Source organism: Stegastes partitus, unplaced genomic scaffold (assembly GCF_000690725.1).
Source record: "Stegastes partitus isolate 25-593 unplaced genomic scaffold, Stegastes_partitus-1.0.2 Scaffold739, whole genome shotgun sequence".
In the NCBI taxonomy this organism is placed as follows: Eukaryota; Metazoa; Chordata; class Actinopteri; family Pomacentridae; genus Stegastes; species Stegastes partitus.
The window spans coordinates 304010-327435 of NW_007578470.1; the positions used below are offsets into that span (position 1 = coordinate 304010).

The following is a 23426-nucleotide window of genomic DNA, read 5'->3' on the forward strand; positions in this document are numbered from 1 at the left end:
ATAGCCCTCTCCTCTGAGGTAGAGCAGCCAGCAGAGGAATGCTCCTGAGGCGCTGATCTTTTTTTGGGGGGGGTGGTCATCGGATTTAGACCTGTATTGTGTGTCTGACACGGCGGTTTTTCATCGGCGACGTTCTCATCTGTCGTCCAAAACCTCTGAGAATTAGGTTCTTTACCACTTTTTGCCACTTCTCCTCACCTACCCGGCGTCCTCTCCCCTTTGTCTTCTTCGCAGACTGCTCCAGCGTCGTAAGCCGAGCGGACCTCCAACGAATGCCCGTGCAGCGATTGCTGGGAGACGGCGAATCGTACGTGGCGCTGGCAGTGGAGACGGCTCTGATTGGCTTAGGCCAGCAGCGGGTGATGCCCGATGGGTTGTACGCTCAAGAAAAGGTGTGTCGCAACGAAGAGCAGCTATTGGCCAAGCTGCAGGAAGTGGAACTGGATGACTCCTTGGTCAAAATCTTCCGTAAACAGGCCGTCTTTCTGCTAGAGGGTGAGGGAACTGACGGATTTAGTTTCAACCTTGTTTTTCCTTTACATTCTGGGCGGCTGTGGTGCATCTGGTTGTCCATCAGACGCAACTCAGTCCCAAGCTTCTCCTGTCCACATGTTGAAGTGTCCTTGGGCAAGACGCTGAACGTTAAGTTGCTCTGGAGGAGGCAGGCCAGGCCAGGCAGCTCCACAGCCATGAGTGTGTGCGTGAATGAGAGGCAAATTGGAAATGCGTTATATAATGCAATCTGTTTACCATTTATTTCACTACATTTCCCAGCAGTCTCCACACATACAGATGCACACACACACATATAGACACACCTCCTCCCTGTCTTTCCTCCACCTCCCACACACACCCAGAGCCTACACATTCTTGCTAAAACAGGAAAAACACATTTGACTCCGTCTCACTATTTATTATCCTTTCATTTTGTGGTGCAAATAGAGGCTGAGCTGCCCTGGGCCAGACCAAAATGAGCTCTTTACACAGTAACACCAGGGGTATTGTGTCAGCACACTTATGCGTGCACACACAACAGTGTGTACATTTACAGGACTGGAGCTGGAGCAGAATGGGTTTTGGTTGCGGGGGAAAGAGAGACGAAGGAGGGGGGGGTCGGCGGTGGTGGCACATCCTGGAGGGCCCAGCCCAGTCAAACTCCGCTCCAGTCCCCACCCAAACCCCAGGCCAGCCTCGTCCCAGGCGCGACCACCCACCTCTGGCTCCGCTGCTAATAGAGCACCAGGCTCTGAGGCCTCTGCGGGCCCCTGGAGGCTGCAGCCGCGCCACTGTGTGATGTGGTCTGTGGCTTAGAAGCCTGTTGGGGTTTAAAATAACCCACCAGAGATGAGGGGAAGTGCAGGAAGAGGGGGAGGGAAGGAAGAGAGTGTGAGGCCAAGTCTGCACACACGACCATATGGTTTTTGACGTCACAGGGTGTTTTAATGCCGCGTGGCTTTGCCTCTTCCTGGCTGGAAGCGATAGACCGGATAAGTCACACCTCAGCATGCGGGAGAAAAATCGGTATAAGATAATAACATAAACATGTATTATTTAAACTGTGTATACTATAAAATGTATTGACTCAGTGAGATGGATAATATGATTATGAGTGGATTTCTGTCACCTCTTTGTTCCGTCACTAACCAGTCCCACTTTCTCTGTGTGTGTGTTGTTCTTGTTTCCTTTTTTTTTTTTTGAACAGCCGGTCCGTACTCTGGCCTTGGAGAGATTGTCCACAGAGAGAGTGTCCCCATGCACACCTTCGCCCGCTATCTCTTCACCTCGCTCCTACCTCACGACGCTGAACTGGCGTACAAAATTGCACTGAGAGCTATGCGGTAAGTCTTTTTATATATTTGTGTGTGTGTCTGTAATCTTGTCAGAATATATTTGAATTTGAATTTTATTGATTTTGATGGAAGGAATTAAGAACTGAATTTTGGATTAAGACATCCCCCTCTAAGTTTAAACCATTAACCACCTGAAACTGGAAGGATCACACTCTGGTTTGTCCTGATTCCGGCTGTAAAACAGTTTGATATTACAACAGAACATGCAGTGATCTCTCCGTTTTAAGGCAGACTAGTGCTCTCCTCAAGCTGTAAAACCATAATAAAAGAATGCTGATTATGCTAGAAGGACATATACAGAAACATACAGGGCGTTGTAGTCTAATGTGTGTTTAGTTGGGGGGGATCGCTCTGTTTGCGGGTCTCCGCGTTGACCATGTGATCTCTCTATATTAAGCTCCTGTGTGTATTCATCTGTGGACAATGTGTACATGTGTATGTGTGTTAATCAGTCTGCACTGCTGTGTTTTGATGTTGTGACTAGTGGGAGTTGGATCAGTGAATATTAATTACATTAATGAGAGTGTAATTAGTGTGGCTGTAATGAGGAGGAATCGCACACACACACATATGCACACACACACACACACAGACACACACACGCAAATACGCGCTGGGAGCCAACGGGGAGAGGGCAGCGTGGGGAAGATGTTTGTTGTGTTTCCACAAAGCCGGGCTTCTCGGAGTCCATCGCTGCAGAACTGGCAACTGATTAGTGAATGAATGAAAAGTGAGTTGTTGTTGTTGTTGTTTTTCTTGTTCCATGATGTGTCACAGTCGGACAAACGGGGAACAAAAAGACAACAAACACACGGTTTCCACCTTCCTGCAGTTTAACCACTCAGGAGGCGTCAGGAAGTGAAATAACACGCTTAACAAAACCAAAACGAGATGGTTTGGATGTCTCAGCGTGGTTTTGAAGGTTGCACGCTGAGCCGCTCGGCGGCGTCCCCTCCTCGCCCCTAAACCCACGTCCCAAACCTGTTTTCCCTGAGTCAGCCACTCCCTTCCCTCCCTTGCTACTTCCCTTCACCTTTTCTTTTTCTTTTTTTCTCCCCCCCTTTTGTTTCCTCCATCCTCGTTCCTTTGGTGTGAAACCGGCGATTTAGAATAATATGGCCACTTATGGGTGCTCCTGGGAGCCAGGGGTGTCTACTCAGCAGATAATGAATGTGTGTAATGTAGCGTAGTGTAATGTGATAGCATATACCTCCCCGCTCCCACGGGACGGCGGACAGTTAAATATAGAGGAGGAGGTAAAGTAACCAGGGCTATTTTAATGGACCTATTATAACACTATCATTGATACAAGGAGAGAGAGAAAGCCTCGCTCGCTCCATCTCTCTTTTACACACACACACACACTTTTTCTCTCTCTACGCTTGTTTTCTCGATTTGTCCTCTCTGTCACAGTTGGTCTCAAAACAGCTTTTTTTTTTTTTTTTGTAAATGAGAAGACTGCCTGCATACACAAATGCATATCCACCAGAGTATTTTAAAGTGTGTGTGTGTTTATGTGCCTTGGATGAGGTTAATTAAAGTGTGTGAGCGCAGCATATGCCGCGCGATTGGCTTGGTGTGAGCGGCCAACACAAAAACAGAGGAGCTGCCTACTGGTTCACAGGCTGCCCAGAATTTGACTGCAGCCACAGAAGAAGAAGAAGAAGAAGAAGAAGAAGCTCAAGCTCGCCGGCTCTCCAGAGACTGCGCTTATCTCGACTCTTTGGAAGCCAGAGAGACAAAATCCCAGCCGCCTGTTATCATATGAGATTTCCATATGAGATACGGAGTCTTCCAATGCTAATGACTTTGGATCTTCGCTGTAATCCACAACCTTTTGATCCCCTGCATAATCCATAATCTTTGAATATGCGGCGCGGCGTATCATGACTGCGGTCCTGAGGATAAGCCGGGGCTGTGTTTTACTAATGACACTCGCAGGTAGCTGACATTAGCTTTTTTTTTTTTTTCTGGGTAGTTTGTTAATACCCCCAGAAACACACAGATTTTGACTATTTTTCTCACTGCACCATTTGATCATGTTCATATGGAGGAGCCAGCCGTTCATATTAAGATGCTGGGAATCCATAGTTGATCATTCATTTCCATTACAAATACAGTCCTGCATTCAATTAAAAGTACTTAACGGACGCCACTATAGCTCACCTGGTTGAGCTGGCGTCCCATGTACAGGGCTACTGTCCCGATGTGGAGGTCGTGGGTTCTAATCCCGCTCATGACCCTTTCCCACACATCCTTCTCCCCCACTTTCCTGTCTCTCTCTCACTATCACTATCGAATAAAGGCACAAAGGCCAATAAAATAACTTTAAAAAACAAAAAAAAGTACTTAACTCTTAGAGGTCACACCGGCGTGATATAATCATATGACAGAAACACTAGCGTATGTACGACGATGCCGTCAACTTCTCTCCAAAGTGCAGACTGTAAACTCTCTCCCAGCTTTACTTTCACGTCGAAAGTGAAAGAAAGTCCCTGGAAGTGCAGGTCCTGTGATGTAGCTGTCTGACTCAGGAGTGGCATTGATAGAAACAGAAAGAAAGCCACACCTGCTTTGTGTATAGTTGCATATATATATATATATATATATAGTTGTATATTCAGTTGATTTTATATCAAACGTACCTTTTCAAATTCACTTCTGCAATGTGTGTTTCCATTTTCAACTTTCAAAATGCTTCGTTAAACATGTTTGTGGCTTTTATTGTCATAAATAGTACATTTCTTGAAATCATATTTGGTCTTTTTTGTGTGTTTTTGAGCCCAAAATGTGAAAATAGTTGGTAAAAGTGAAAAAATAATAATCAGGTCATATAGGTCAGGGGTGTCCGATCCTGGTCCTGCATGTTTCCTTCTTCCTGATTCAAATGATCAGCTCATCACCAAGCTCTGCAGAAGCCTGATAATGATCCTGATCACTCTCCTCCAGGACCAGGATTGGACACCCCCTGATTATAGGTGATGTGCTGAAAAAAACACACCAAACATGGGCATGGTGAACATGTTTCTATGTGGTATATAAGACAAAACTGAAAACTGGCCAAGACCTCTGAGGGTTAAACGCAAAAGTCCTCATAAAGCCCCTTGTGAGTGACTTCTAACATATATTCCTGGATAGTTAACACCTAAATGGCTCCGTGTTGGGAATAATCTCATCATATTTCTTTGAGTTAACACCTGAAATCGGAGAAGTTGCCTGTAACTGGAGCCGTATTGGATTAAAACGTGCACGCTTTCTTCTAACATACAATCGAGTTCCGTGTAATAAATTTACTATTAAGTGCTATAGAGAGAAAAAGTTTCGAGTTACTTTTCCCCACAGTACAGAGCTCGAACTGCTGCATCACCACCACACATGCCCTCCATTACAACCTGAGGTCACATGTTTGTGTTGAAGTGTGCATGAATCTGTGTAAACATCTATGTATGTATGTTAAATAACAGCACTGGGATTATGTGGAAGCTGATGATCTGAACGTTTTCACCAGACTGTGATGACATTTTAAAGAGGTACATGTTGTGCAGGAAACAAATGCCTCACCCAAACCAAATGTCATTTCGAGCAACCCAGGCCCCTGAGAGCTGAAAAATTTTGGGGGGGTTGCCTCTCTGGTCGTGCATGACTTGATGCTTTGCTGTCAGGCATCCTGAAGATCTCATCCTGACAGAGTTTGTGTATAGACGAGAGGTCTTCCACCGGATGTGTCGCTTGGCCGATAGATGTGTGCTTGATAAATTATGAAAGTGAAGGGTGTTTACAGTCAGAGGGAGAACGGAGCACGAGGTAAAGAGGTCAGTAGTCATGGTGATGCAGACCAGAAACCCAAAGGGCCTCAGGATTTAGGTAAAAGAAAAAAAAACCTGTCTGGACTGCGTTTTATCATCATTTCTTGCTTCTTCTCTGCAAACTTGCTGCACTGCACATTTTGTTCTTCCTATATGTGCACGTGTCAGGATGAAGTTCGGCTATTATTCCATCAATAATAAATATTCAAGCACCCATCTGTGTCTCCTCACCGCATGAGGTCTGTCTTTTGTAGACTCCCTCCACGCGTTGCCCTTGCATATTTCTATCGCTGTCCCCCCCTTCAGATGTGACAGGGTGCTACAGTGCCACCGGAGCCATTTGACACCGGAGCCGCTCCCCTCCCTCACCGACTCGCACCGGGATTGATTGCCTCTTACAGCTCACTCTGTTAGTGTTTTATGTATCGTTGATAATACACATTTATATCCAGCCATGGCAGCGCTGTAAAGAAATATGAGTTTAATTTGGTGTTTTAAGCACGCTTGACATTGAGTTGAGAGTTTGTATAGTGTTATTGCGTCGAGAAGATGATGGTGTTTATAAGCGGCGTGCACCATTTTTGCAGAAGTTACTGGGGGCTCGGTGAGAACGCGCCGCTGTCTGGGAATAAACTGTACTTGTGCTTGGATTGAACGCTTCAGAGCATCATGTGTTTTTTTGTTTCTCATGGAACAATAGCCCGGCACAGATTTTACTCCCAACATTTTAAAGGAGGCTATTTTTCAGCAGGCCCAGCCTCTCGAGCTCCCATCCAATGGAGGCCTCTGGCTCTCTGGTGAAAACCAAACAAAGACAGGAATGTTGATGAGGCGTCCATCTTTACCCAGGGCCCTCTTTTTTTTTTTTCTTCTTCTTCTTCTTTTTTTTTTTGCTTTGCTACACCCCAGGAATCTTCCAGAAGGCCCCAGTGTGGTAGAAGCTTTTAGCAGCTTTTTAGATGTGTGTGGAATGAACCCGGCTGTTGCTAGGGCTTCCAAACATCTCCATTTTACACCAAGTGTCAGTGTTCACACTTGCGCGCGTCTCGACTGGGTTTTTGTCACCTTCCCGCTCCGAGAGACGAGCCCCGCTTGTGCCCTCTTGGGCAAAAACCGATCGCAGACGAGGCTGTTTTTGTGTGCATGCCTTCACTCATGTGGCAACAGTATCACATGCACTTTGCTCTGAAATTGAAACTGGCATTTAGCATTACATTGCTTTTACCGAGCTGCTTTGATGTGTTTTCAAAAGGGCAGGTGTGTGTGCGTGTCTGTCTGAGCATGTGTGTGTGCACATGTGTGTGTGTGTGTGCGTGCGCTCTGGGTCCTTTCATTGATGTGTGTTGGTATTTGTTTGATGTGTGTCCAGCCTTACAGGGCTGGAAGGTGAATTCCTTAATTTCCCCATGGACTCAATTAGCTTTGTGATTGGCTGAGAGAAGGCCAGGTTGTGCTGTCTTCTAAAGGAAAGAAGACCTTTGAAACTGAGGTGGGAGCGGAGGGAAGAGAAGTGAAGCAGAATAGTAGATGAGCCGGCCACAGTGGTAATCGTGTTGTGCTCGTGGTGCTTGTGAAGACTTGGCCCTGTCAGTATTATTATAATGAGAGACAGAAACTAGTGAAGCTCCTCCATCCACTAGCAGGTGTTGCACGGCTCTGACTTCATTATGACCAATTAGAGTGAAGAAAATACTAATTATACCTTGGTTTCTAGGTGATTAAATACCTAGGTTGAAAGTAAATTGCAGGGATAGGCTAACTGTAATCCCCCCGTGATGACTGAAGACATTTTCATTTTGAAGTCACTTGCAGTAATGAAGACTTTTTCTGTCTGTACAGTATTTCTGTCTGTCCGCCCGTTACAGTACCGAGAAAGGAGCGATTTCACTGTGATGTCGACGATTTGCGAGACCTTCGGTGTCTCTGTGCCGCTTACTGATTAACATCTCTCATTTCGTTGCCGCGCCGCGTTCCTTATCGTAACATCACTCTTTCTTATCCGCCGGTTCATGTTCGTTTTAAATCGCTAATCATGTGAACCATCCTAAAAAAAAAAACAGTACATTTAGGTGAAGTAAAATGGGTTTTTGGTTTTTTTTTTTTCCTCACTTTTGTGTGCTGTTTGTCCGTCAGGTTGCCGGTGTTGGAGTCGACGGCCTCGTCCGGTGACCTCTCGCGACCTCACCACATCGTGTCCGTAGTGCCCAACCGCTACCCTCGCTGGTTCACCCTGAGCCACATAGAGTCTCAGCAGTGTGAGCTGGCCTCCACTATGCTCACTGCTGCCAAAGGTGCACATACACTTTCAAACTCGCAGGAAAAACAACCACATAGCAAACAGAAAAAATGTCTATGATGTGACTCACTCAGTGCTTAAGGTGGTATTACACGTATGTACAGATACGTTCAGCGCTAATCTCTGTCCTATTCTAAACTATTTCTGTCCTCACATTCTTTCTAGGTGACAGTCGCAGGCTGGAGACAGTCCTGGAGTCCATCCAGAAAAACATTCACTCCTCGTCTCACATCTTCAAACTGGCACAGGACGCGTTCAAGATCGCCACGCTCATGGACAGCCTGCCCGACATCACGCTTCTCAAAGTGTCCCTGGAGCTGGGGCTGCAGGTACGTGGACACGCCCCGCGTCACGCGTTACAGCGCCGCCAGTTTACTGAGGCTGTAAACTTTGATGTGTGCGTACATCAGGCCTCAACGTAAAAATAAATGTCAGCGTGTTGGTCTTGAGACAAATAAAGCTTTTAAAACCAAACAAATTTCCATAACGACCTCGTGTGAACCCTTCTGAAGCCCGGGCAGTATCGGGGCGTTTTATTTGCTGCTGTCACATTTTTTTTCACTCGTGACTCATTTTTCACCGCAATATAAAGAAACGGCATCATGACGAGGAGTAGAAAGAACTATAAATTATATTTTGTGCAGAATGAAGTTATAATGCCATAAATAATAATAATAATAAAAAAAACAACTCAACAAAATTAGTTATTGATTTAAATGATAATAGAATAGAATGCTTTTACTGTCATCATACACAAAGTACAATGAAATTAAAAGACAACTCCAGTGGTGCAAAAGTATAAAAGTATAAAAAGACAAATAAGAATATATACATATATTTACCAAAGCAGCCAGTAGGAAGTATGTACAGTTAGACAAACGGTAGAATAAATATATTGCACTGTTGAGGTAGGAGCACTGTGGATATATGAGAAATATAAATAAATAGTTATTATAAATAAAATAATATATATAAAATATATACAAAATATAGTATAATATATAATAATTAAAATATAATTGTAATATAATATATATAGCATAGTATAGTGTAATATCAATAATAAATACATGTTATTATTAGTAGTAGTAAATATGGGGGGAAAAGAGGCATCATTTTTTTCTAGTATTGGTAACACCTGAGGGTATTTGGAAAAATGTTGCTCATGTGTTTTCTATTTTTTATTTTTTATTTTATATTCATATTATTATTTTAAATTATTTTAAAAATGAAATAAACTTGCGCAACATTTTTCCAAATACCCACAGCAGGTGTTTACGATACTAGAAAACAATGGTGCCGCTGCGTACGATGGATATTTTACTACTTCTGTTTATTTATTTATATATTTTCCATATTTACTTGTAAGCTCAGCCTGAGGTTTAGCCCAGTTTATCTGAAAAGTCCTTGAATTTTCGTGATTGTTGGTCACAGCTCATCCAATAATAGTTTGTCCGTTTGGACCAAGCTGTGTAGAATTTATGTCGTTTTTTTCTTAATTCTGTTATTTTAGTGTAGATGGTGTGTCTTTGGCTTCTTTTTTCCCTTTTTTTTCTAAATAAGTCAGCTAATTTTGATGAAATCTCTTGATTTTAAGCTTAGACTTGGTTCATTTTTCCAACTGAACCATACATCTAACATGCCTGGTTCGTGGACCATCGATAACACGTCTTTCAAACCCACCGGTGGGTTTTTGGGGTTCCTTGTATTACACTCAGTCAGCGTGACTCTAATTCACACCGACTCCCTGCGAGACCACTGTTTCACTATGTAAGCCGTAACACTCCCTGAAATGTATTCTATTAATTAGTGTCTTTCTGTAGCGGGATCCTTCTCCTATAGGAAACATTTCCAGCTAATGAGGATAAAAAAATCTACTGAATGAAATCATAATGGATCCGTCACGGTGAATTCTTTTTTGGAAGCGTTTTTAACCCTGACGTCCATACAGCTGAATTTTTTAGAAGGTTGTGGCAGCGTTATTGTCTTGGAATATGGGAGCATCATGGGGGAACAGTATCTGCACTATAGGGTGCTCTCGTTCCCGCAGAACGGCTCCATGTTGCACGACTATTATACAGCCATGCAGAGCAATCGCTGGACCTTACGGCTCCCATCAGACGGCTGCCATATTATTACAACGCTGTGGATCCTTTAGCTTCCCGAGTATGTAAACATGTCTGGATGGTTGGAGATGAGTCTAGTGACGGTCTTTATTTGTTAAAGGCCTTCATTCTGAGCTGGAGTTTTGGAAAGTTGATGCTTCCTCAATATTTTAGTTGTTCTGTGAAGCTGCTACATGTTGTGTTTATTAATTGTTCAGCGTTTTTGAGACTTTTTTTCAGCTAAAACATCTTTTTTTTAAACTAGTTTATTGTTGCTTCAAAAACTCATGATTCCAAGTGATTATTAGCCGGATGTAAAGCTGCCTTTTAGTTCTTTTTTTTATGTCAAAGGCACATCTGAATGCTTTCCCTTCTGCATAGATTGTTTTGTTTTTGCGTGTTGTCAATGAATTTAAGAGGTCTGCTTCTCTGCCAGTTGCAAAATGTTATGATTTGAAACAGAAAGATGGTTTGAATATCTCTGATGACGAGTCAACCACAGAAAATGAAAAACCAATGCGCTCCTCGTTAGTTCTCGAAGTGACTCAGTTTAACATTTAAGATGCTCTCCAGTGGGAGGTGCTGAGATATTCCACTAAACTCACCTGTCCTTCACCGATGTCCGTCCTCCTCAGGTGATGAGAATAACTCTGTCCACGTTAAACTGGAGGAGGAGAGAGATGGTGCGCTGGTTAGTCACATGTGCCACTGAAGTTGGTGAGTCAGCTCCATGATTTTGGTTTGTTTCGTCGCTTTTAAAGATGCATTCAAAGTGTTCTCACCCGTGTTCGTTCCGTCTGCCAGGTGTGTACGCACTGGACAGCATCATGCAGAGCTGGTTCACCCTCTTCACCCCCACAGAGGCCACCAGTATCGTGGCCACCACTGTCATGTCCAACAGCACTATCGTCCGCCTCCACCTGGACTGCCACCAGCAGGAGAACCTGGCCTCGTCCGCCCGCACCCTGGCGCTGCAGTGCGCCATGAAGGACCCCCAGAACTGCGCCCTCTCAGCTCTTACTCTCTGTGAAAAGGACCACATTGCCTTCGAGACAGCCTACCAGATTGTACTGGACGCGGCGGCGACGGGAATGAGCTACACGCAGCTGTTCACCATCGCGCGCTACATGGAGCACCGCGGCTACCCGATGAGGGCGTACAAGCTGGCGACGTTAGCCATGGCCCACCTGAACCTCAGCTACAACCAGGACACGCACCCGGCCATCAACGACGTACTGTGGGCCTGCGCGCTCAGCCACTCGCTGGGCAAGAACGAGCTGGCCGCCGTCATCCCCCTGGTGGTCAAGAGCGTCAAGTGCGCCACCGTGCTCTCTGACATTTTGCGGCGGTGCACGCTGACCACGCCGGGCATGGTGTCGGCGCTGCACAGCCGCAGGAACTCTGGGAAGCTGATGTCGCTGGACAAGGCGCCGCTCAGGCAGCTGCTGGACGCAACCATCGGGGCCTACATCAACACCACGCACTCGCGGCTCACGCACATCAGCCCGCGCCACTACAGCGAGTTCATCGAGTTCCTGGGCAAGGCCCGGGAGACGTTCATGATGGCTCACGACGGACACATTCAGTTCACCCAGTTCATAGACAACCTGAAACAGATCTACAAGGGCAAAAAGAAACTAATGATGCTAGTGAGGGAGCGGTTCGGCTGAGGACGAGGCCGGGGGTTCGCCCAAAGCTCCCCTCCCTGCCTCCCTCCCTGCTCTAGTACTTTTCTATTAACTTGAGTCTGCCTTTTGAACTTCTTTTGGACTTATAAAAATAGACAAGTAAAAAAAAAGAGGGATGTGACTTGTAGAATGAAGCAAAAAGAGAAACGGAAAAGATGAGAAAAAAATCAACAGAGCCACCTGCGGTATTATTGTTCTTGCTGTTGTTATTGTTATAAACATTATTACTATTATTATTATTATTATTATTATTATTAATAATATTATTACTACTATGTGTACAGAAGTGTTTTTATTTTTCAGAAGAGAGGAAATTTGTCACATTGTGAATGTTGTGTGTATTTCTCTACATGTGTGCGAGACGAAAATGAAAAGTGAAATGGCTTTTTTAAAAAGTTTTTTGGTTCCTTTTTTTTTTTTATTTTTATGATTTGAAGCATCTTTTTACCCTTTTTCAATGTATATTGAGTTACATGTTGTCAAGTGGCTGAAGCCCCTCTACGATAGCGCTCATGTAAAAACTACAAAAAGAAAAAAAAAGAAGAAGAAGAAGGAGAAAACAGACAAACAAACAAAAAAAAAATGTCTCGGCATCCTCAAAGAGAAACTAAGGCTTTAAACCACACAGAGCACCTCCCTCTGTCCAGGCCCTCACTGGTGGGCGACTGGGCAAAACACTGCACAGCTTAGCTCGGCTCGGCTCGGCTCAGCTCGGTTTTAGCACTGACATAAAGCCGCCATCAGCATTTACATAGCAGTAGCAGAAGCAGCAGCAGCAGCAGCAGCACTTGAGCAGCCATTAGTTTTCTCTGGGTTCCAGGCATTAGCTTCATCACACACACACACACACACACACAAAACGATGCTCTTAGCTAACTCGTGTTGTTGCAATCTCGCCCACCTCCAAAAAAAAAGCGTTCTCCGCAGAACACAGCATGCAGTGACGACACAACGAGTATTAATATCCAGTAGTACAGCTGTGGGTTGGAACAGATCGGACACATTTCTAGTGGAAACCCAAACCCAGAGGCAGACGACTACCTCATGATGCGGTATTAAACCTGCTCCCGGTTGTTTTTCTTTTATTTTTTATTTCTTGCTATCATGATATTTATCATCTACGATAGCTGACAGTGTTAATTAATTAAAAAAAGGAAAGAGTGGGGGGATTCACTCGTGGTTATGAGGAAACTTCAGATTCCTGCTTTCTGTGCTCGGCTCTGCTGTGCGTCACTGCCCTGGCATCGGTACTTCTTTATACCAAACCCCCTCCACCACCATCACCATCACCACCACTGAAAATCCAAAATAAATCTAAAAAAATTGGCTCCAACGCACTCAAGAAGTCCCCCTCTCATCTCGATCAGCCGCCATCGTAAACGGTGTTTTCAGACTAGGCCAGTGTCACTTCCCTCTGTGCATGTGAATCATAGGAAAAATTAGACTTTCTACTGTTATAGTTCATTGTGTGGAACCTTCAGTAATTGTCAACCAGAACGTTCTCAGGGATTTTCTCTACACAGGAATAAAAAAAGAAAAATGGAAAAAAAAAAGAAAAAAAAAAAGGCGGAACAAATGAACGACTGACTACAAGGAAAAAAAAAAGACAAAAACACGACACAACATGAGCGAGCATTTATTGTACTCTGTATATATGCCATAGTATATGTCTGAATATGGAGGATCTGAAAGTATATGTTAACTAATTTATACAGAGTATTCTATGTAATGTGAAATACTTGAAGCCGCTGTAGTTTGCTCTCTCTCTCGCTCTCCATCTCTTTCTTTTTTCTCTCTCTCTCTCTTTCTCTCTCTCTTTTGTTCAAACAGAACATATCAGAAGGACTAGACTGACCTTGTCGACAGCTTTTTTTTTTTTTGGACTCGCAAGGCCACACTCGAGATGCTGGATCTCGTCAGAAATGCAGGTTGAGTTATAAAAAAAAATTTGGCGGTGGCAGTTCATTCCTGCTGACTAAAGCATAGAAAAAAGGGGGGAAGGGGGAGTGGAGGTAGACTTACTCCGGGCTATTGATCGATAAATGTTTGGAAAAACAACAATACAGGATTTCTTAAAAGTACTTACTTATGCATGTAAGCTGTTGTACTAGCCTAGTTTTCCGGGGAGGGAGGGAGGAAAAGAAAACACACTATAATGTGCTTTATACAGGAGCTAATTGGAGATGAATCTGGTTTTTAAGAAATAATCAAAAATGTAATATGTGTTGAGCCTTACATGCATTTAAGGACATCTCATGGCTAAAGTCCGCCTCATCTTGCAGTAATATAACATTGCTGGAGTAACTTAACAGTCATGACACTTGATGATTATGCACAGATTCAATCCTTCAGTTTATTTTTTAAAAGTTTCTTCTTTTCATTCGCTGCAGAATTTCCAGTGTCTCCTCTGCAATGTTCAGCTGTCCTCTCATTTTTTTTCTTGTTTATTTCTGATTTTTTTTTCTCCCCGCCCCCCCTCCTCTTCATTTTCTTTCTTTTTCTATCTTGTGTTGATTAAAGATAAAAGCAGCCTTTTTTCCTCTTGCCTTGTCTTAACGCTTTAAAGTAACCAAACAGAAGATCTATCTAACAACCAAACGCGTTCTAAGAGGTGAGAGACAACCGACCTTGGTCCCAGCTTTAGTGTCCTTAATTAGTAAGTGAATGGCTGTGTAACTCATGCTTTAACAAAGCAACTCCTCACGTGTGTTTGGTGAAAAGAAAAAGAAAAAAAAATACGTTGTCCAGTGTCTCTTGTTCTCTTCAGAAACAATTTCCTCTTGAGTCTTTCTAGCTGTTTTTTTTTTTTATTTTGTTTTTTTTTTCTTTCCTTCCTCGTTTATTGTTTGTTTGTGTAGGAATCTTCTGCTCTCCCATTTTTATTTATTACAATGACCCATGTATACATGCTTATGAAATTAAGATTTGATACACCGATATCAATTTATTTATGTAACTAAATCACTGTTTTATAATCTTGTTAATGAGTCAATAATTGATTTTTTTTTTTGTTTTTCTGTTTTTTTGTTTTAATAAAAGTTAGTTTTTTGAAATGTATATTTATTTCCTCTCCAAGCTGGTTTGTTTTTTTTTGTACACTGGCAGGAAACTTGATTTTTTTTCCCCACCCCTCTACAGCTGCGCTTTTGTCTCAGAAAGTCTGTCACGGATCATTATGGGACGCGGTCTGCGAGCTCGGAGGCGTGCGCTGGTTGGCGTATCAGCGAGGAGCCGATCAGTCGGGATGGTTCAGATCTCCATCAAACGGCGGTGTCAGAAAAAGGCAGGGAGGGATCACTCCGGCTGGCAGCAACTTTCACGCTGTCGTCTCGGGCGAGCTGACGAGGAATATGAAATGTATCAATTGATATTCCCATGGTCTTTGTAGCTTCTGTCAGGCAGCCAGGCTCAGCCAACCACAATAACCTGTTTACATGTATCCCAACATTGACAGTGGTGCCACAGGATGACTAAATCAGTGTATGTAGTTTGTCAAGTGTGTGTTCATGTGTGTGTGTGTGCGCCTTCTTGTTTGCATGCCTCTGTGTGTGTGTCTGTTTTTTTTATGCCAGTGTGTGCGTGCATGTGTGTGTGTGTTAAAGCCTTTAGGGAGTGAATGGGAACAGGTGGTAGCTCCAGACTACAGGAGCTCCTGACAGCAGTAAGGTCCCCAGACTCCCAGCCCCTCATTAAACATTGACACAAAAACACTGCAACTGTCTGTGTGTGAACAGTAATGAAGCGCAGACGGCTACACCGGTATACACACTGCAACTTAGCACAGCACGAGCTCTCGGTCCTCTTCCCCGTGTGTGTGTGTGTGTGTGTGTGTGTGTGTGTGTGTGTATGTTGTCCATCTGTGTGCGCTCATTAATGAGGCACATTTGTCCATGGAGGTGTCCACTTAGATATTGAGGAATTCGTCAGGTTTTGCAACAAAAGCGCCGGTGTGCTGTCAGAGGCCAGACAGGACTGTCCATTTGTTATGTGATGGATGCCTGCCTGTGAGAAATACTGTGTGTGTGTGTGTGTGTGGAGTGAGTAAAGAAAAAAAAAAAACACTCATGCATGTGTGTATCCATGCGAGTAAAAGTGTGCGCTCGCTCCGATGTGTGCGATAACCACTTCTTGTGTGTCTGACCTGTGCTCAGGTCCCTGCTCAGTTCCAGTTGGTAATGACGTCCCCCGGGTGCAGCACGGTGCAGCAGCCTCCTCCAGTCTGTCTCACTGTATACTTCTAATGACATCATGATCACACACTGGCCCCCTTTCATGCCAAAAGCCCTCTTCCTCACCATCAGCATCGCCATCAAAACTCCTATCCGGAGCATTCATCGCGTCCCACACACACACACACACACATGCTGACAACACATCAAGGCCTCGACGGTTTCCTTCTACAACCGTACATCTATTATGCTTTTTATTTTCACCTATAGAAAGCAGATTTTGAAGTCGAGCCGCAAGTGTGTCGGAGTTTTAAATGTGCTGCGTAAGACGGACTATTGTAGCGGGTGAGTTCTGCTGCTGCACTAGCAGCACGTCTTGCTTTTTATCTTTATGTTTAAGCCGTAACCTGCAGACAAGGGCGCTGCTGTGCCGTCCCCTGATGACAGCCGCATGTCCTGACACAGTAAAAATCCATTTATCCCTCACTTCAATTTCAATTTCAAGGGTTTCCTTTAGGGGCTGCGAGGTGGAGCGGTGGTTAGCACCGTTGCCTCACAGCTAGAAGGTCGCCGGTGAGGACATCGAGGATCTCTGGAGTTTGCATGTTCTCCTGCAGCGTGGGTTCTCCGGCTTCCTCCCACACAGTCCAAAAACATCCATCCATCCATCCATCCATCAATCCATCCATTGTCTATACACTCACACTCACATTCACACCGACAGACAATTTAGAATCACCAATTAACTTCAACATGTTTTTGGACTGTGTGGGAGGAAGGTGGAGAATCCAGAGAGAACCCACGCTGCACAGGGAGAACATGCAAACTCCACATAGAAAGATCCCAGGTGTCCTCACCGGGATGCGAACCGGTGACCTTCTTGCTGCGAGGCAATGGTGCTAGCCAACTGCACCACCACCAGTCCAAAAACATGTTGAGGTTAATTGGTGATTCTAAATTGTCCATAGTTGTGAATGTGAGTGTGCTTGGTAGTCTGTCTCTAAGTGTAGCCCTGTGATAGACTGGTGACCTGTCCAGGTGTCCTCTTAAGCGATGGATGGATGGATGGATGGATGGATGGATGGGGTGTCTTTTAATGACATCATCCATGTAAAACACAGGAGTCTCCTTGATGCTTTAACAATACCACATGTGTATGGTATAGCTATCACATCCGACTCTTTCAACATTGTTTCTCTGGGATAATGTATTTTCCCGTCCCCGTTCGAGACCTCACCGCTCCACGTGTTCCATGATTACACGGAAAAATGGACAGCAGCAACATCCAGTGATGTATTTTTGCTGTCTGTACCTTTTACTTCCAGAGAATGTGCTGTTCTCGTCTATGTTTTTTGAAGGAACATGCTTTAAGTTCAGTCGCAGCGAGCAAATTTGAGGTAATATTAGATTCGAAGGTGGCTTTTGCCCTCGTAACCATGTTAACCTTGTAGTTGCTGCGTAGGTTGGTTGCTGCGGACGCCTCCAAATGCATCAATATCCGTGAGTCTGTGCCACCACCTGTAAAATCAGAGCTTCAAAAGTCTTCACCGCCGCGGAACAAAACTCTGCCTGATTGGTGCAGATAGCCGCCGAATGTTTGTGTCGACGGAGCATCGGCTTTTCGGTTTCAGCTCTCTATTCGTGCCACATTACATGCATGGAGGTTTGGTACGGAAATGTTCCCCGAGTAGACTTTCCCCTACATTTTATGGGCTTTTTTTTATTAGATGTTTAACTTCACATCTTTGGAAGTCACCCTAACAAAGTCTGCGCAATAAAATAACTGTAACTTCCAGGATCGATCCTCCAAGAACTCCGCTCGCGTCACAGCTGCGTAATGCGGGATTGGAAGCAAATTCACGGACAGGGGTTTTCTGAATCAGCTTTAGGCCACAGAGTTTCATCCTCGCTCCCTCACCGCCCCTCTCTGCAAATACTCTGCTTTTTCAGTGATCTTTTCGGTGCTGGCAGAGCGTGTCTAGGAAAAAGCTCACAGCCCGAACATTTACAGTATCTGCGAGTGCGGTCTATGTTCTTTTAGCAACACCTCGTTCTGCGAAAAAAAAAAGGTCCGGGGCCTTGGCGGTGCATCGAGCTTGCTATCATTACAGGAGTACAAAAAGAGGATCATAGACATGTGTTCTTCAGCACAGCCTGCAGCATCGGCCCGGCTACCGCAGGGACCGTCTTCCTTTCCTCCTCTTCTTACAGAAGGCCGTTGGAGTTTGATCTCCTCTCTCCCCCTCCATCGGCCCCGAGGCGTCTGATTAAATGCTAATTAAAGCCGTTAGCGCTGCTATCACCGCTGCTAACTCCTCTCTCTCTGTCACAGAGATTAATGCCCCTCGTTCATCATCCCACCTCTCCCAGCCTGAGTACCTGCCCGGCTCGCAAAACCTGATCAAGTCATCAGCCCCGAAACCCCTCTCCGCCGCCCCCTCCCATCGCGCGAAGATGGACGAGGGGTTTAAATTTTAATTTGAAAATTGCCCTCAATTACTTCTGTGTCGACCACTTGCCGGAGCTTCTCATGTGGTTGAGTGGGAAGGGGTTACAGCGGCGGGTCAGTGGCCGTGATGAGCGATAAGGGGACATTAATAAGAAAGGCAGAGGTTCATTTAAAAGCAGAAAGGACAGTGGGAGCAGCTTTCTCATTATTTAACTCCCCCAGCTTTATTTAAAGGACTTTATTTAAGGATACCAAGTTAATGTGTCCTCCAGGACAGACGGTTAAAGCGCCTGACAGAGTGAGAAAGTTACGGTCATAACTTACACCCTGAGCACACACTGTGGTGCCATCTTTTTTACCTCTTTTGACATTCTCGCCGTTTTCAGGCAGAGCGGAACGAGCCTCGGAGGAACATAAAATGTTAGAACAAAGTTACACACATCATTTAATTTTATTCTTTCACAATTTCTGGCCCACAAATGTTTTATTGGTTCCAATATTGGTAATCATTATAAGCTATTGGAATATATTGAGCTATGTATAACAAGTCAGCCAAATGTCACTTGAACTACCACCAGATTGGAGGGAGCGGTGCCCTGGAAGACTCTGCAGGGCCTCATCTGGTGTTTGTTTTATGCAGATCATTTCCACTGAATTGCACTCATGACTCTCGAATGGTAACTTTTCTACCCCCTTCTTTTTAAAGCACACCTTACGGCAAACAGGTTGCTGTCAGGTGCAGAAGCAAAACCGGCTGGTTTAGAGCAAAAAACTGTTTAGAACTGTTATTTACTGTAAGTTTGCAGATTTTACCTGTGTGGTTAAAAAAAACAAATAACTCGTAAAATCACAGGAAAAAGTAGGAAGTTACATGCCGGCTGTAAAAACAGGCTAAAACTGTCTAAAATCTGTATTTTTTACAAATACTAATGTTTTTTGTTTGTCACCATAAAATTTCACTGTTTTGCTGTTTTTAAATCAACTAAAAATGTAAAAGTGCCAAACAGATGTTTAGCATTGTTTCTACTATTTTTACAGTTTCTGCATGTCACAATCTTCCACAGTTTGTTTGTTTGTTTTTTTTTACTTTTTTTTTTTTTGGCATTCTTGCTGCCACATTTTCACCATTTTTTACATGACTTTTTTTCCCCCCCTCCACTGTTAAAAAGTAACATTTGTTAGCAGATGAACTGTTTACTGTTGCTCTGCAGATGTTCCCTGTTTTGTTAAATTAAGGATATTGTTCAGGAAAATCATAGAAAAATGAATATAGTTTACATGCAGACTGTTAAAAAGAAAAAAGAAAAAAAAGAGGGTCAAAAGTGTACATAATCTCCACATCAGAATTCTGTTTTTGTTTTGTTTTTTTATTTTATTTTTTTACAAGTAGTAATTCATTCTTTTTGGATGCATTACCTTGAAATTAAGCTGTTTTACTGTATTTAACCCAGCTAAAGAATTTCAGCATTTCAAAGATATTTACCAACATTTGAAAGAAAAGTTCTGTATTTTAAGGGTTGAAAACTGATAAATGATTTTTTTTAACTGTTTTATATTAATTTTACAGATTTTCACCATTTTGTGAGATTGCAGATAACAAATAATAAAACCAGTGAAGAGAAATATTCATTAACATCTACACTGTAAAAAACAAAACAAAAAGAAAAACAACCAAACCAACCACTTTACAAAATAGTAATTTGTTATTTTACAATGTTTGACCATAAAATTACAGCTTTCCTGTATTTAAATCAGCTAAACACGGCATTATATTACATGTTTGTTTCTGGCACTCTTGCTGCTGTCTTTCCATTTTTTACAGTGTAGCTTTTTTGTGTCAGCACGTTTGCAGATTAGTTTCTGTTCGTTGCAAAGTTGGCCAAACATGATTACTTTAACCCTCACTGTACCTACATCCCAAACCCAAGCAACAGAACCGAGCCAGAACAGTGCTGTTATCAAATGGTATCCAAAAACAATTAACAAATACACAGAGATTTATGTACCTGCGACACGCCGGTTCCCACCCAAAAATACTTTCACTTCATGTCTGGCTGTTATTGCCAACACTCTGCCGGATGCCTGTCCAAAGGCTCTAAATCTGTCTGCCGGTGTTTATAATGTCACGGTGAATGCTGAGAAAGTGGAGGAAAACCCCACTTGACTCCTCTTTTCCTCCTCTGATATGTTCCACAAGACGTAAAACACACATGTAACAGGACGCCGTGCCTACACAAGCGTTCTGAAATGAATATTCTTCGCGATGGCAAAAATGTTCTGAGACTTTAATAAATAAATAGAGATGGAATCTGAGCTGGAAATGATTTCATGCCAGCCAGCGCATTCTTTTAGTCTTGCAGAATGGCCCTCAGCGCCGAACCCCAGCTTCAGATTCCAGGTAATGTGACATTTAATAGCGAGTGCAACATGCTCTGAGGATCCTGGAGCTGCAGGAATAAACAACACCATAGTGAAGGTGGACAGGTTTCACTGGAGGAGATGGCTTTAAGATTCCAGCTTGATTAAAAGCCCAAATGAGTAACAGCATAATGTCCCCCCCACTCATTCCATCATCTATCTGCTGCTTCCTTTTTTCTTTTTTTTTCTATCCGGCAGCAGCAGCAGCAGCAGCAGCAGGCACCATGCGTCCGGCGAACGGGAACAAAGAAAGGGGAAGAGCGACAGAGAAAAAGAAGGATGGAGCGACAGGAAGAGGAGAGAATGAGAGCATATATCAAGGCCGTTTTCACTGACATTTGTGCTCTCGGTGTGGAGAGCCACTATGAATATCAATATGAACCCATGGAGAGGAAACATAGTCTTTTTTTTTTTTCTTCTTTTCCTTCTCACTGGGCTATTCATGCACACAAGAAATCTATTCAAGTCAATGTAATGGCCAGCCACTGAGCCAGTGCACGGCTGTGTGAACAGTGTTGCCTCGGCTCTACATTCTCTCTCCCTCTCTCTCTCGCGAGCGTGGCCGAGCTTGTGTTAGTGAAAAACACTTTATGTCAAGTGCAACTGTGGTGAACACTACAGTATGTAAATCAGATTGGATTAAATGCTTGCATGAGTTGACAGCACCAATCAGCAACAGCTACCAACCAACAGTTTTCTAATTTTTTTTTTTCTGTGTTTTTACACAGCGTCTCCTCTTCCTCTTCTCTCCTCTCCTTCTTCCTCTTCCTCTGGTGCTCAGAGATATAGAGTCAAAGGGATGCAAATCTCCCCGTCCCCCCCCACTACTTCCTTCCTCCCCTCCCCCATCTGCAAACACAGATAGCCCCGGGCCAGTCCCAGGCCTTTCTATATGCAGAACCAGTGACAGGAGTTACACACTATTCTCCCCCCTGTAACAAACTGCTCCCTCCGTAACAAGCTGCAAGCCTCCCTCCTTCCTTCTCTCTCTCTCTGGGATGCATGTACGAAGCTGTGTGATTGGTTTGGTATGGTAATAATAATACAGGAATAGTGCGATGGCCTCCTCCTCCTCCTCCTCCTCCTCCTCCTCCCTTTTGCATGTGGATCTTTACCGCCTCCTCTTTCCCTTTCCTGCTCACCTTTGTGGGTGTATGCCGTATCTGTGCATGTGTGATTGTGGACTGCTGGATCCAGGCTTATTACTTTAAGTTGTCTCCAGCCCCGGCGCTAATCCCTGTCTTCTTCGGGGAGGGATAACAATAATACAACAAGATCCAGAGGTACTAATGAAATCCTATCAGGTTCCTGAATGTCAGAGAAAGAGGAGAGCGAGAGAGGTGAGGAGACTGAGAGTGTATGAGGTATTGATTGAATAGAGACCAAAGTGAAGAGAAAGATAGAAGAGGAGGAGGAGGAGGGAAGAAGTGAGGAGGAAGAGAAAAGGCAAGGAAGTGTAGTCGGGAGGAGAGATCACAGTTACTGAAAAGCCAGTGAATGAGCAGGAGGGAGAGCGGTGGGGTTTTTTTTTTTTTTTGAGCAGGAACACGGTGGAAATAAATTAGAGGGAGCGTGAAAGGGAGAGGAGCGCAGAGGAAAGGGGAGATTAAGAGTGGATGCGAAAGTTGGGTATGAGTGTAGACAGAATGTTTTCTCTTCGGTGACTGAGCATGCGGCGGCTAAAACACATCAGCTCTGACTTGAATAGGTTTCAGACCCAGACCAATTCTCCCTCTGCGTCTCCGCCAGACCCACCATTCGCCTCTGGGATTGAATTAGGCCTGCCCCATTATACAGTTGCCATGGGGACTCTGACACCTCCACTGACGAAGTGAGAGCCACGCAAGGCTGAGTTGCTGATCAGAACGTGTGTGTGTGTGTGTGTGTTTCTTGTGAGCATGCACACTTGTGTCTATTCACTCCTATATGTGTCCGTGTGCAGGTATCGCTCGCAATTTATGGGGCCTTTTAATCGAATTGTTAGACTTTTGTTCATATAGCGCTGCTGGTTTTTAATTGTGTGACTAAACCAACAAACATCACTTTCCGATAAAAAGCACTAATGTACAACTTTTATTTTAGGTATTTTTTATAGCTCAAGAGGAACCATCTAAGCGTACAAACAAACACTTAGTATGTTTAAAAAAATAAAAATAAAAATGTGCAGATTCAAGGTTTTCGCAGGAAAAGTGAAGAAAGTGACTAAAAGCCAAAGTTCAAATCTCAAAAAACACAAAGAAAGTAAGAGGAAAGCATGATAGATACATCCTTAGCTCACGATGATTAAATGTTATCATCACAACACTATTGTCAACTGTTTCCTTTCAAAAACAGCAAGAATTAAAAAAAACTTATCAAACAGACTAAGGTTATCCCACATGTTCGCTTTGTCTCAAGAAATAACAAATGACAGATTTCCCATTTAGGCCTCACGTGTCAGAGTACTGAAGCTTTTCTAAGAACATAACATCAATCAAATCATGTTTCCAGCAGTTTGTTGGAAACGCGGACGAGCTTTCCAGTCTGAAGCTGCATTGTTCAATATTTTTGTCACTTGGCGACAGAAGTGCATCTATCTGCTTATTAGCTGTGCTCACTTTATCATGTAGAGGGTCACGGGGGGGACTGGAGCCCATCCCAGCTGA

The 23426-nt window shown here is 43.8% G+C and overlaps 1 protein-coding gene across 1 annotated transcript in view; it reads left to right on the forward strand.

Moving 5' to 3' along the window:
- LOC103364297 (zinc finger SWIM domain-containing protein 6) overlaps positions 1-11977 on the forward strand; it is a 44840-nt gene extending 32863 nt beyond the window's left edge. Inside the window, exons 9-14 of the mRNA XM_008291363.1 lie at positions 235-495; positions 1703-1838; positions 7790-7947; positions 8118-8281; positions 10693-10774; positions 10862-11977. Of these exons, the coding sequence (XP_008289585.1) occupies positions 235-495; positions 1703-1838; positions 7790-7947; positions 8118-8281; positions 10693-10774; positions 10862-11727 (1667 nt within the window). The 3' untranslated portion in view covers positions 11728-11977. The remainder of the gene's footprint in view (positions 1-234; positions 496-1702; positions 1839-7789; positions 7948-8117; positions 8282-10692; positions 10775-10861) is intronic.
- The last annotated feature ends 11449 nt before the right edge of the window (positions 11978-23426 follow it).